Source organism: Varanus komodoensis, unplaced genomic scaffold (assembly GCF_004798865.1).
Source record: "Varanus komodoensis strain SLA01 unplaced genomic scaffold, ASM479886v1 scaffold4, whole genome shotgun sequence".
Lineage (NCBI taxonomy): Eukaryota > Metazoa > Chordata > Lepidosauria > Squamata > Varanidae > Varanus > Varanus komodoensis.
Window position 1 is genome coordinate 37,354,859 of NW_025335941.1, and position 12,991 is coordinate 37,367,849.

Below are 12,991 nucleotides of genomic sequence, written 5' to 3' on the forward strand. Positions count from 1 at the left end.
GGGAGAGTCTAAATATTTAAAAATATACCTTCCAATGCAAATGCAATTCATGCTTATCTCATAGAATTATAGAATCATAGCATAGTAGAATTGGAAGGGGCCATGAAGGCCATTGGGTGCAACCCCCTGCTGTTGCAGGACACCCGTTTACACCATCCCACGCAGATGGCTGTCCAGTTTCACCTTGGATGTCTCTAGTGTGGGAGAGTCCACCACCTCTCTAGGCAGCTGGTTCCACTGTCACATTGCTCTGACAGTGAAGAAAGTTTTCCTGATATCTAGCCTGAGCCTGGGTTGTTGCAACTGGACTTGATCATTCCTATCGAAGTGTCCTACACTCTGATATCGCTCACACTCTGTCCTATATTCTGATATCAACAAGAAAAGATCTTGACCTTCCTCTTTGTGAGCCCTTGAGGTACTTAACAGAGTGATACCATGTCTCCCTCAGCCTTCTCTTTCTAACAGCTGAACATACCCAGTTCTCTCATATTGAAAAGTGTGGGCAATGGCTGTAGTTGAAACAGAGCTATAAAGCAGCTCTGCAGTGTATTCTACTAATGATATTACAGGTTAGAAATAGAGCTGCAGCAAAGACCAATCTGTTAAGGACTAGGACCTGTAGCCGCCCACCCACATCAGTTCTAGGCCAAAAATCTTGATTCAGCCCTTGCTGCCAGGGTATCCAGGGTAGGCATGGCTGGGCACCTGGCAACAGTTCACTGACAAGAGCCCCTGGAGTTGCTTTGGCCTTGCCCCCAGCCTATCCTCCTGCCCCTTGCTCTGGTCCAGATAACGGTGGTGGTGAGGAGGACTGGATGCCACTGGCTACTTTTATGTCTCTGCCTGTCAACAAGAAATGATGAAGAAGAGGAAGAGCAATAGTGGCCAGTGGCAATGGTAATGAGGAGATTAGACTTACAAAGAGGTCAGGGCAAGTGGAGAGTGTCTTGCCTGAGGACCCTCAAAATCAGGGAGCCAGCACTGCCTATTGCACTCCAGTGCAAAACACTCATTTCCAATGACTTGCATGCAGTTGCACTGTGCCTTCGGTGGTTAGAAAACTCTAATCTAATTGTTCACGGGAGAAAAAAAAGTGAGAAAATACAGACTCTTGCCTGGAAGAGTATATTAAGGCTGGGATGGAAGGGGAGTATATTAAGGCTGCAATCCTGTACATTGAATTCAATGGGAATTTCGTCAGAGAAGACAAGGATAGGACTGCAGTACAAAATTATGAACTTCTCTGAACTTGTAAGGGTAGCACTCACAATCCCGTGAGAAGGTTCAAACTCGACTCAAGAGGAAAGCTGTATGTGCAAGTCTTTAATTATACTTCTACATACGGAAGTCAGTAGATCGGAAGTTATTGCTTCTGGAAAGCTGGAACGAGGGGTGTTGAAAGAGTATGAAGGCAGAAGTGGCCTGTATGAAGAGTGTGGGACGGGCTACTGGTAAGTGGGGCGAGGTGGTTCCTTTGCGAAGTATCCAGTTGTGAATCTGTTGAGAAGCGGGTCCTGTTTAAAATACACGCGGTTAAGATCGGCTGTCAGAATCGTCGCGGGTCGGGGGGGGGGGGTGTCATTGTATGTTATCCTCCCCGATCCTGGTGCCCTCTAGATGTTTGGGATTTCACATCCTGTCAGCCCGAGCTAATACGATTAATGATCGGGATCGCTGAGAATTGTAGACCACAACATCTGAAATGCTCCAGTTTTGGAAAAGCTGCTTGGTCGCTCATTCTATGAATGTTTGTTCTGTAGAAAGCAGCAGCGAATTTGAATCTGACTCTCAGGTAACGCTGAGGGGCTGAAAGGCACTATATAACTGCACGAGTATTTAACGAAATCGGACACATAATGTGTGATGAGGTCACGGAGAAGCTAAGAACCATGCTGGATCAGACCAATGTCTCCTCTAGTACAGCATTCTATTCACATCGTGGCCAACTAGCCGGCCACAGGAAACCCACAAGCCAGACATGACTTCCAATCTCTAACGAAGAGAAAGGTAATATCTGGTGGTTAAATATAGCAATACCCAGGCTGGACCGCCTCCAAAATAAGGTCTATACAACTCAAAAGCACAAAACCCACAGGTACCGCCATTCTTTTTCAGACAATATAAAATATAACAATAATAAATATTTATTGCTTTTTCATGACACAAAAAATCTGCTGCATGATGACGTTCCGCCAACTAATAGTAGGGCTAGCCCCTGAAACAGGTGGTAAAGAAATGGTGACTAAACTCTGAAGGAAACCAGAGGTAACCTGACAGGACATGCATGTTTATTCAAATTAAGTTCATTTGGAGGTATAGCCTACATATTGATGAGCTTGCAGTCTTAGTCAACTTCCTATTTCAAAATAATAGTTTGCCTGCATTTGTCAGCTTTTGCATTTCACAAACACTGACACTGGGTCATTTCAGAGTTGATGGCAAGTGATCTGTGTTTGGTGTTTTTCACTGAACTATATGACATCATGTGTTTTCTTGATAGTGTCAGATGAAACAGGACTATCATTCTATGCTGAATGTATAAGCAATATAATTTAGGCTTCACAGGTGTTGCTCCATTAAGATGCATCTTAACCTACCTGGTCACATTTCTGACTTCCCCCACCCAATAGAAGCTCAAGGGTGGCAGTTTGGGGATGAGCCTTCTCTGTGATAGTCTCGTATTTATGGAATGCTGTCTCCAACAACATTCACTTGATGCCTACACTGTCATCTTTTTGTTATCGGACGAAGATGTATTTCTTTCTCTAGGCATTATTGTGTTGATTATAATTTATCTTAATTTTGGGTTTTCATTTTATTAATTATAGATTTCTGTATTTATATGTTTTAGTCACTTTGAGACTGCTTTCTGTTGGGAAGTGATGACTAAAATTAATAGTAATTCTAATGTTTGGACACAGGATTGAGAATGGAATTTCAAACCATATCTTTCCTCAATTAAAAAAAAGGTTATCCCTTTGCATATTTACATATAATAGGGAAGGGCTGCAAATGACAGAGCATGTCCTTTGCATGTAGGAAGTCCTAGCTTTAACTCCTAGCATCAGTAAGGAAGAATGGGGAGAAAAACTTAGCCTATTTGAAAATCAGAAAAGTCACTGCCAGAACTAACAGTTCTGAACTGTCAGTTAGAGAACTACCTAGATGGCTTTGTTTTTTCCTTTGATATAAGGCAGATTTCTGCGCTTATTGTTATGTCCACACGTGTTTCATGGTGAGTAGTCAATTTGGAACCTTGCACATGCAGAGGAGTTTATGATATGCATATGTATTAGTCACAACAAACTTTGAGCTGTTATAAAATATGCTGATTTAAATTGTGAAAAGAAAGGAAGCCTAACAGTCTAGTATTATTTTTTTAAAAGCAGGTCTAAACATAGGAATATGTGGCTGTAATGGCAGGCAACTAGTTTTGCATGATAGCGTGTGCTACCAGACCACATGAAAGAGGTATTAATAAGATGTGCACCAATTCCCAAAAAGTTGTAAACCATCCTTTGGCGGCAGGACACGGAACCTGACACTAATTGTATTCACACATAACAAGCCACAATGGAAATGGTTCATTGATATGTGTGAATTCAGAAAGTATGATGAAGCATGGCACATTTGGTTATGTTGAATCCCCATGGAGAATCAGTGGTCTTTTCTAAGTTTCCATGTTTCAGCATTGCTTGTCATGATGTGTGAATTCAGTTACAATGTTTTTCCATAGTTTCTCAATTTCTGCCATGAAACTTGGCCTCAAGAGTGGCAGCAGCAGGTGCTCCAGGCTCCATTCTTTGCTGTCCTGTTCCACCTAGCAATTGCTGAGGCAGCTGCAGCCGCCCTCTGATTGACTGCTTTGTGCTGCTTTTTCCCTTTGTCCAAACGCTGGCTTCCCAATGTATAGCCGCAGCTCTGGAATATCAACAGCAGCAGGGAATTGCACACCATCTTCAGCAGCAGTGACCTTGGAAAGCAGATATGCCTGACACTCCTGTCTGGTCACTGCACTTTGGAAGAGCAAATGGCTGTGCGTGTGTTATAATTGGAGACCCAGCACTCTCCTCCCCTGAAGGCAGTTTTGCACATGAGGAGCATGCTGGCCATACTCAGGCATAGCCATCAGAGCAATCACGCTGAGAATCTCAGGGCTCCTGTTCACTGTCCTGCTCTCCCTGCCACTCCTATCCTGTCCCTGCCATTCTTAAGAACTCTCAACAAGTCCCACTGTCACCCCCTGCCCAACTGCAGGACAAACACATTCCTTCAGGCCAGCCTGAAACCTTTCCCAGGCAAATGCCCACATGTGCTCTCATAAAAAACTATCCCTGCAGGACATGCTCCCTCCAACCCTAGCATGGGTGCCTACAAAGATGCCCTCCATGCACCTCCATGGAGGGGAGGTAGCCTGTGGCAGCATGTGAAAGTCCTGTGCATGTGTGGGTGGATGTGCTTGCACACTGGTGCAGAGCAGCAACGGGGAGCATTCCTACAATGATCCTCTACAGCAGTAGTTTTCAGCCTTTCCACAGCTGGGGACCTGTGAAAACAGGAAAACCACCTTGGGGACTGCTGAGGCAGAAACAAAAAGCACCATGTACATAATACAGTATTCTGTGTATTAGTTTCCAAACACAATACCAAAGGAAAAGGGGGGAAAAAAGAAAATTCTCCAAAACAACCAGAAACTGAGCAACAAAAAAAATGCCAACAAAAGAACAAAATACTGAAATTGGCGCAGCGTGGCTCCCACCAAGCTGTCTCTCCCCTCCCTGGTCTTACCAGTAGCATCAGCGCACCCCCACGAAGGTGATGCCAACCAAGGAAGAGGTGGTGCAGCACAGGCAGTCCCCATGCCGGTCTGTGGCAAGTGGAATGCAGCTCCCTCACAAACCAGCAGGAAATCTCCCATGGTCCGGTGGTTGAAAACTACTGTTCTAGAGCAACAGTGCTAGTCTAGTGAATGAGTAATAAGTAGTTGCCTCACTGAGTAATAGAAAACAAAAACAAAGCAGACAACTGGCTGAGAACACACCCAGGGAAGTGTGCAGGCCAGTGAGGTAGAGGTTGGTAGGGCAGGTAGTGGTGCATACTGGGATTGACTGCCAGATGCAGAGGTTGATGGGATACATGCATCCATTTGGAGAAATGATGGAGGCACATGGAAACAACTAATAACAACTATTCTGACACAAATGTGTTAGACAGGTAACCGCATACTAACCATTTGCTTTGTGTGCGCACTCAGCCACATCCTGGATACATTGGAGGACACTAATTATCATAATTTCTCTCAATACAACTTGACACTGAATCTGATAATTTTTATGGATGACTGCTGAAGGGAGAGACCGAGGATGTGCAACCTTGTTGATTCTCCTTACTTTCTCTTCAGATTCCAATACTATCAACAATGGAATGCTTCTGGAATGCCTGTCCAGGGTGGAAGCATTGTTCTTTGGTAGTTCCACTTTTTCCTGGCAGATAGATTCCCGAAAATGGTGCTGGGGAACTGTAGTTTGGTGCTGTGCTATTTCAAAAGTTTTGCTACCCTTTATGATTCCCCTTAGGAATTTAAGTACTGCAGGCATCTGCATCCTGGACAGTGAAATGTGTGGGAAGCTGCTTGTTTGTGGGGATCTTTTTTCCTGGGTTGGGTACTACTGATGCTGCTATTGGGTGCTACAAGAGAATTACCTACAACATGTAACTGATTTTGATGTATTTTTTTCTTTTAAGGTTTAGTGTTTGTTTTTTGTGCGCAGCACCAGCAACAAAATGACAACTCTACAGAATACGGAAAACAGTAAGTGTTGATCCTTTTTCAAGACTAGAAAGAACATTGTTAGAGACATTCTGCAGATGGAAGGATTTGTGACAAAATTTGCCCCCTCCCCCAAAAAACCCCCTTAGAAGTCCATGAAGTAGTTTTGTCAGGAATGCTTGGATATTGGTTATTTGGCAAGAGACAGTTACTTAGTTTTTGTTTACATGTTTTTTTGCTCCTGCTGATTTAATGTGAGTGCTTTTAATGTCATTTAGTAAACTATAAGTTGGCATTATGTGTAGTTCTGCAGCAGGCATTCTTTCTGTTTTGGATTCCTAATTTGATTAACCATGGTTCTTCCACACTTACATAGCACTTTAAAAGGAGGTGAGGGAGAAAAAATGTTTGGTTACTCCAAAGGTTCTTTTCCTCCAGTGAAAGGGTATTTTAGCTGCAACCCACTGACGACTACTATTTCATTCAGGTATATTTTGCATGTTAACCTATTTTCTTTCTGTCTTTAAGCTTCAGCGGAATATGCTACCTCACCTATCCGTGGTCCTGGCGATGGTATGGAAATGGAGCACCCACCAAAATCAGTTGAAGCAGTCCACACCACGGCCTCCCATGCCCATCAAAGCCCACACAAGAAAGAACTTCCTTCTCTAAGTCCTGGAGTTCTTCAGCTAGGGAAGATATATGGTGATAAAGCAGTGGAGATTGAAGCTGTACGAATACTGGTTCCCAAAGCTGCTATAAACCATGTGATTCCTGCCAAAAATGCAAAGACATCAAAAGCTGTACAACACCAAAGAGAGACCCTTACTCTATCAGAGGGAAGTTCAGATAATAAAAAAGAGCTGTTGGAGCTTCAAACAGAAATAGGAAAGCTCAAAAACTCAGAAAGACGACTGTTACAGGATAAGGAAGGTCTTTCCAATCAACTCCATGTACAAACAGAGGTAGGAAACCCAAGAAATAGGCTTCCTTCATTACACTTTTTAAAATACTACCCCTAGAGGGAGAGATCATAAAAATTCTATGGTCTTGGGACACCTTTCACTGACCATACAGTTGCAGTCTTAATTTGTTCTGCCTTTTTAAACTTATTTCATGAAAATGAGACGATGAACACTAGTTTCCTTGGTTCCTTGAAGCTGTGAACTATCATTTTTTATGCATTCCTAAACTCTGATTTTTAAAAAAAATATTCCAGGGGAAATTATGCCTAAGTGATTATTTGTTAATGTATGTAGCCACACTATAGGAAGATATTTGTTCACAAGCTTGTTTTGGTATCTGTGTATATTCAGACTTCACAGCTATTCATTCTTGATGTATATAAACATTTCTATGAATGTTATTTATTTTATATGTTGGAACATCTTTTCAACAAACATGGTGTTAAATGTGGCTAACACTAATAAAATACAAAATAAAATTAACACAAAAGCATTGTGATAAGCAAAGCAGTTAAAATATGAGCAGAGAGCTATGTGGCTACAAGACAGTATATAAAAGTGCTAAATACATAAATATGAATAATTGTAATATTAACTTGGAATATTGTCTTGCCTTAGGTCAATCGGGAGCTGAAGAAGTTACTTGTTGCTTCTATTGGGAATGACTTGCAGTATCACTTTGAACGCATGGCCCGTGAAAAAAATCAGCTGATCCTTGAAAATGAAGCCCTGGGGCGGAATGTGTCTCAGCTATCTGAACAGCTAGAGCGGATGTCTATACAGTGTGATGTTTGGAGGAGCAAATTCCTAGCAAGCAGGTATTTGTTTTAAGACTATCTTGAGGAAATGACTGTGCATCTATAGAAATTGAAAGTGGACACAGATACAAAAATACTTTCTGTGGGGCAGTTCCCCAAAATCAGGGTGTCAGATGAGTCTAAGCAACTTAGTTTAAGTGGTGTAGTAGTATATTTGGAGATGCCAAATGGTGCAGTGAAAGTTGGCTGGTTGGGGTGGACTTGCTGGGGAGTGCTGCTCAGCTTGTTCTTGCCAGAGCTCAGCCTCAACTACAAAGTTAGGGTTCTTATAAAGCTGAGTTGCTCACAGCCCAGCTTGTTGACCCCAGCTGCTTCCTCCTTTGGCTTGCTTATGAGGCTAAGCAGGAAGCATTTATATTGCAGTGGCTCTGCATTCCTCTTTCCAGATAGCTTGGGTATCAGCCATCCTGTACTAGGTTTGTGCTCAACAATCTTGAATACCATAAATATGATGTAGAAGTGGATATCCAACCGTTAACTGCATAAGTGAAAAAGCAGTTTAGGGGCCTAGTATAGGAGATACTACAATTACCCATTTACTTCAATGCTATCTAGTACTTAGCCAGATTATAGCTATTACTTGGAAGATAAACCCGTTGATTTGAATCAAACTTCCAGTGGAAAAGCAGGTGAGATATATTGGATAAGGCATTTGACTTGGACCACAGTGACATTAGGCTTATTTTACATTTATTTCCCACATTTTCTCAGAGGAGCCCAAGGTGGCATACATGATCCCCCTCCTCTCCATGTTAACTGCACAGTATTCCTGTGAAGTAGATCAGGCTGAGCATCAGTGACTAGCCTCAAACCACCCAGGTTGCTTCCAGTGGGTAAGGACTAAGTGTAAGTCTTCGCTGAGTCCTACTCCAACAGTCTAACCACTGTATCAGCTCTCTCATTAGGTCAGATTCCAGCTCAGCAAAAAGGGTTTGGCTCCAGGCTTCTATCTCTCAGCCAGCCAACCTCACAGGATTATTAAAAATCTAAAATGAGAACTTCCTATGAAAAAAAAGTTGGCTAAATGTCCTAACATAGTATATTTAATTAAAGTTCATCAATTTTGGAATGTAAAAATAAGCTGATGTTTCCTTATTTTTGATCAGCTGCAGTTGAGGGTGCAGCACATAAGTAGAAACAGCTTATTATCTGCTAATGTACAATTTTAATGTAGAATTTTAAGTCAGTGGATATGCATTACCTGCCTGAGACATGTGGAATTTCTTCTACAGAGTCATGACCGATGAGTTGTCTAACTCCAGAGCAATTCTCCAGCGTCAAACCAGAGATGCACAAAGTGCAATTCAGGATCTGTTAAGTGAACGCGACCAGTTTCGTCAAGAAATGATTGCTTCACAAAAGTATGAACACATGTTGATTCCAGTCTCTGATAGCTGTCCTAAAATCCTACCTTAACAATTTCTATTAACACTTGTGGATTATTTTTTAAAGCCATAGAGCCATGAACCACTTTTAAGATTTACTGTTGAATCAGCTTTCATGGATTAGACCACACTTATAATATATATCTGCCTATAAATGGTGGGTTCAAATGACTGTGAGATGCAAGAGGTAATATCAGCTACATACAGGATAAGCACAGGAGTTGTTCATAACAAAAGTAGTAGGGTTACTCTGTTTCTTCCTAACTTTGCTTCTGTCCATCAGTCTCTGGGCAGAACAGGATATGGCAGCATTCAGATACTAAACAAAGAAATTTCCATGCACTGTACTGCATTTACAAGTTGCTGTTCTCCAACAAAGGAACTTCAGAGGGAGATTCCAGCATTAACATTGCTGAGCTATAATGTATTAGTAAGTTTGATTCTATTAAGTCTAAATCAAGTTGAATTCAGATTTAATTGAACTCAGTGTGCAACATAAATGGCTAATGTAAGCTCCATTGATTTCAATAGGAACAGAGTGTAATTTATGAGTCCAGTGGGGTTTTTTCCACTAGTTAATTAAGATAACAAAATCAGGATGATTTTATTATCTGTCACCATTGTTAATTATCAGTATGCTTGTTAAAGACCCATAAGCCTTATATACTATGATTGCATACAATCATCAATTATCCATGTCATTTATAATAAATTCCATGGTCATTTAGCTCCAATATTTATTTCCCTCTTATTTTCCTGTGTGCATTAGTATCTGCTAACTGAAGTACATCTCTTAACTTTTGAATGCCAGCAGACAGTAACAGGGTTATCCTTCTGAAACTTGTTTTTTGTTACTGACCAGTGAGCAGACTGCCATATTATCTTGTTTTGAGCATTGGTTGGTAAGCTTAGTTTTCCATAGCATGTTCCCAAATATTTTGCAAAGTCATCAGAATTCACCAAAATATGAAAACTTTATTCCATGTGGATAAGAGGGATTGAAAAGGCATGGCAAGTCGACCTATAGGTTTCTGTCCCAGTTGCTTGACGCATGTTGAGACCAGATATAGAAAAAGGCTTGCCATCATCTACCTTTACTTTCACTCACTTGACCATGATCAAATTGGGATTCTAACTGACCATATTCCTTCTTCAATGGTATTTCAGTTAGTCTACACAGGGTCTGTAGATCACAGCAGAAGTTTCGTTCACACTGTAGTTCCTATCCAAAATGGTTGTCAGAAATTACACAATGGTGTCTTCTCCCATCAGCAACAAGTATGTAACCAGTGATTGCTGAAGTTGGATGCCACCTGCGTTCCATTCCCTTCTTTCCCTGTTGTACTCCTCATCTTGCCACTCTGTGATCAAAATCTGCTCACCATGGTCTCAAACATTCATCATTTAAACCAATGTTCTTATTTCCTTTACAGGTTGCTGGAGGAGCTGCTGGTGTCTCTGCAGTGGGGAAGGCAGCAAACTTACTATCCTAGTTCACGGCCTTATAGTACAGCAGAACTAGCAGCTGTAAATCATAAACTTGCTAGAGCAGTGAATTCACATCTTCTTGGAAACAGTAACAGCACTAAAAGTCCAAAAAAGGGATCTTCACCTACAGAACTCTGCAACACTCCTGCTGAGAAAATGGCTGAAATGGTAAAAATCCTTAGTTATGATAACATGTTACCTTTCTTTTGAATGCTAATAGGAAGTTGTTTAATGCTTGCTTTCCAGAAACACAAAGCAGCAGCTTTTATTGGAACACAGCTAGTGCTGAGTACTGAGCTGTTATCTCTGGTTCTACAACACTCCCATATCCATACAAAACTGTATATTCATACACTTAAGAATGCCAGTTCTACCAGTACTGTCCATGCAGTGAAAGATGGGATCTGTAGTACTCTGCCTTTATTCAAAATTAATTTTATTTATAACAGACTGTTGAATTATATTTACTTCCTCAAACCTAGAAATGTTTTCTCTTTTATTCTTTCTATTTCATGACTTTCCAAGGATTTATTTCATAGTCCATTAAGTTGCAATGCAACATGGCAGAGCTAAGCCTTCTCTGCTCCCTGTGCTAAAGCAGCTGCAGCATCTAAGGGATTTATGGTTGGATGGAGCGGTTCTAGTGCCAGGGTGAACTATGATCTCAAGAGCTGCCCTGCCTATCAGAGAAGCTGCAGCAGCTCTCCCCCAGTGCAGAAGTAACTCACTGCTTCTGTTGTTTTCAGAATAGGCAAGGTTACTAAAGACAGTAACTGAGGGCGTTCTTCGTGTAAAAGGAACTGTTCCAAGAGTTTCACCATAATGGTTATTTTCTTCCAGGTACTAAGAATACTGGATCCTGGTACATCTACAGAAGCAACATCAGAACTTCCTTTTCCTGAGCCTTCAGTGTCCTCATTCCTTGCCCCAAAGAAGAATATTGGACGATTCCATCCATACACTAGATATGAGAATGTAACTTTCAACTGCTGCAATCATTGCCAGGGAGAACTGATAGCTCTTTAAACATTTTCTTTGCTTAACAGCCAGAGCTATTTCAAGAATATTCTTTCTCAAAGATCTGTAGTCACTTTTCTATGCTTTTTTTCAGATGGGATGTGCTTGTATTAGAAAAAATGCTTCTCTTACAGATTTGATTTCTTAAGATTTCTGCTGAAAAGGTCTGGGTTTTGCAGGCTGGTATCACAATGCAGTAAGAGCAATAAAGGTTCCTTTCCAAGGCAAAATAAGAAGTTAGAATACACTGTATAGCACATAGGTCATTAAGTAGAATACACACGTTATTTTTTCTTCAAGGAAAGGCTGAATGAGTATAACCCTGCAAACATTAGGCTTTTTGATTTTGCTTCCTTTAATAGATCTGGGTACCAAGTTCTGTCAGTTGAAGTATTTATTTTAGTTTAAAATGATGCTGAGTGTAGTGCTTCAGTATTTTTACAGTCTGTTTCCAGTATTGCTCTAGCTGTTACAGGAGCAGGTACAAGATATACTATGAAGAAAGACTAAATGCCTATTCAGTTACCCTGTTCATAAAAAAGCTTGAATGAATTTGGGCATTGACTGAAGTTAAATGAATTACAGAGAGCATTAAGGATATACAATTCACATAAAATTGAAGCCAAAGAACAGTGACAAGTTTGTAATGGAAACTATTGAGGTGATTCTTAGTGTATTACAAACCTCAACAAGACAGGCTTTAACAGCCCCTGAATAAGTGTGTACAATGGACCTTGAATTTAGACATCTTCTATTGGTGCTATTAAATATGGTCAGACTGATCTTCTGTCTCTAGAGAACAAAACTTGCAGATTTATTTTCATATCTCTTAATTTGGAAACAAGTAGTTGGCTGCTAAATTAAGGGGAAACCTTCCTATATATTTCTGGGACAATCACTGAAACAGCTCAACTAGGGAAAGCGTGTGTGCACATATGTAACAGCCTGTTTTGTTTAATGGAGTGCATGGACTGAGATGTGCCACAATTTAGGCATGTGTTCTACTCATTGATAATTTGTCAATAAACATCAGTAGTGTACCTCTTCCAGAACTACTGAGCTTGTAAATCCTTTGTGAAGGGTGCAATTCAGTGGGTTGTATCTTTGATGCTCGTTACAAATTCCAAGCATCCTATGCAGAGTGAGGGAAGTGGCACAGGTTATCTCTGCCTTCCCTCTCCCCACTTTCTGCAATTCAGCTACAGAGTCTACCTTTGGTACTTCAGTGGAGTGGGGATAGCTGCTGCTGGGATACCTCAAATTCTGGCAACATCATTCTCTTCTTCTTTCCCCTTGGAATACCTGTTTTACCCTTTTCCCTTGCTTGGTTCCTTCCATGCACATTGCAAGGGGCAGGGGAATGGGGATCTAAGCACAGCTTCCCAGCTCCAAAGTCAAAGCACTGATTCCAACCTCCAAACTGGGAATCTAAAGAAGAATCCTATAGCCCTGTTCAGATGCTGCCTAGGAACCACAGGATTACTTTCTAGGTAGCTTATTGTATACTAATTTTTAAATTAAAGGGACTACTCCTGAGAAATAGCA

At 41.1% G+C, this 12,991-nt stretch overlaps 1 protein-coding gene across 2 annotated transcripts; it reads left to right on the plus strand.

Annotated features, from left to right (window-relative positions):
* The first annotated feature begins 1,349 nt into the window (after positions 1-1,349).
* Positions 1,350-12,498, plus strand: BLZF1 (basic leucine zipper nuclear factor 1). Of its 2 annotated transcripts, none has more exons than XM_044442467.1 (7): positions 1,350-1,454; positions 5,749-5,815; positions 6,302-6,738; positions 7,357-7,556; positions 8,789-8,917; positions 10,375-10,597; positions 11,270-12,498. In XM_044442467.1, the coding sequence occupies exons 2-7, from the start codon at positions 5,788-5,790 to the stop codon at positions 11,453-11,455; spliced, it is 1,203 nt and encodes a 400-aa protein (XP_044298402.1). In that variant the 5' UTR covers positions 1,350-1,454; positions 5,749-5,787; the 3' UTR covers positions 11,456-12,498. The 2 variants fall into 2 exon arrangements, with proteins under 2 accessions (XP_044298402.1, XP_044298403.1); XM_044442468.1 differs by having other exon boundaries at positions 6,308-6,738.
* The last annotated feature ends 493 nt before the right edge of the window (positions 12,499-12,991 follow it).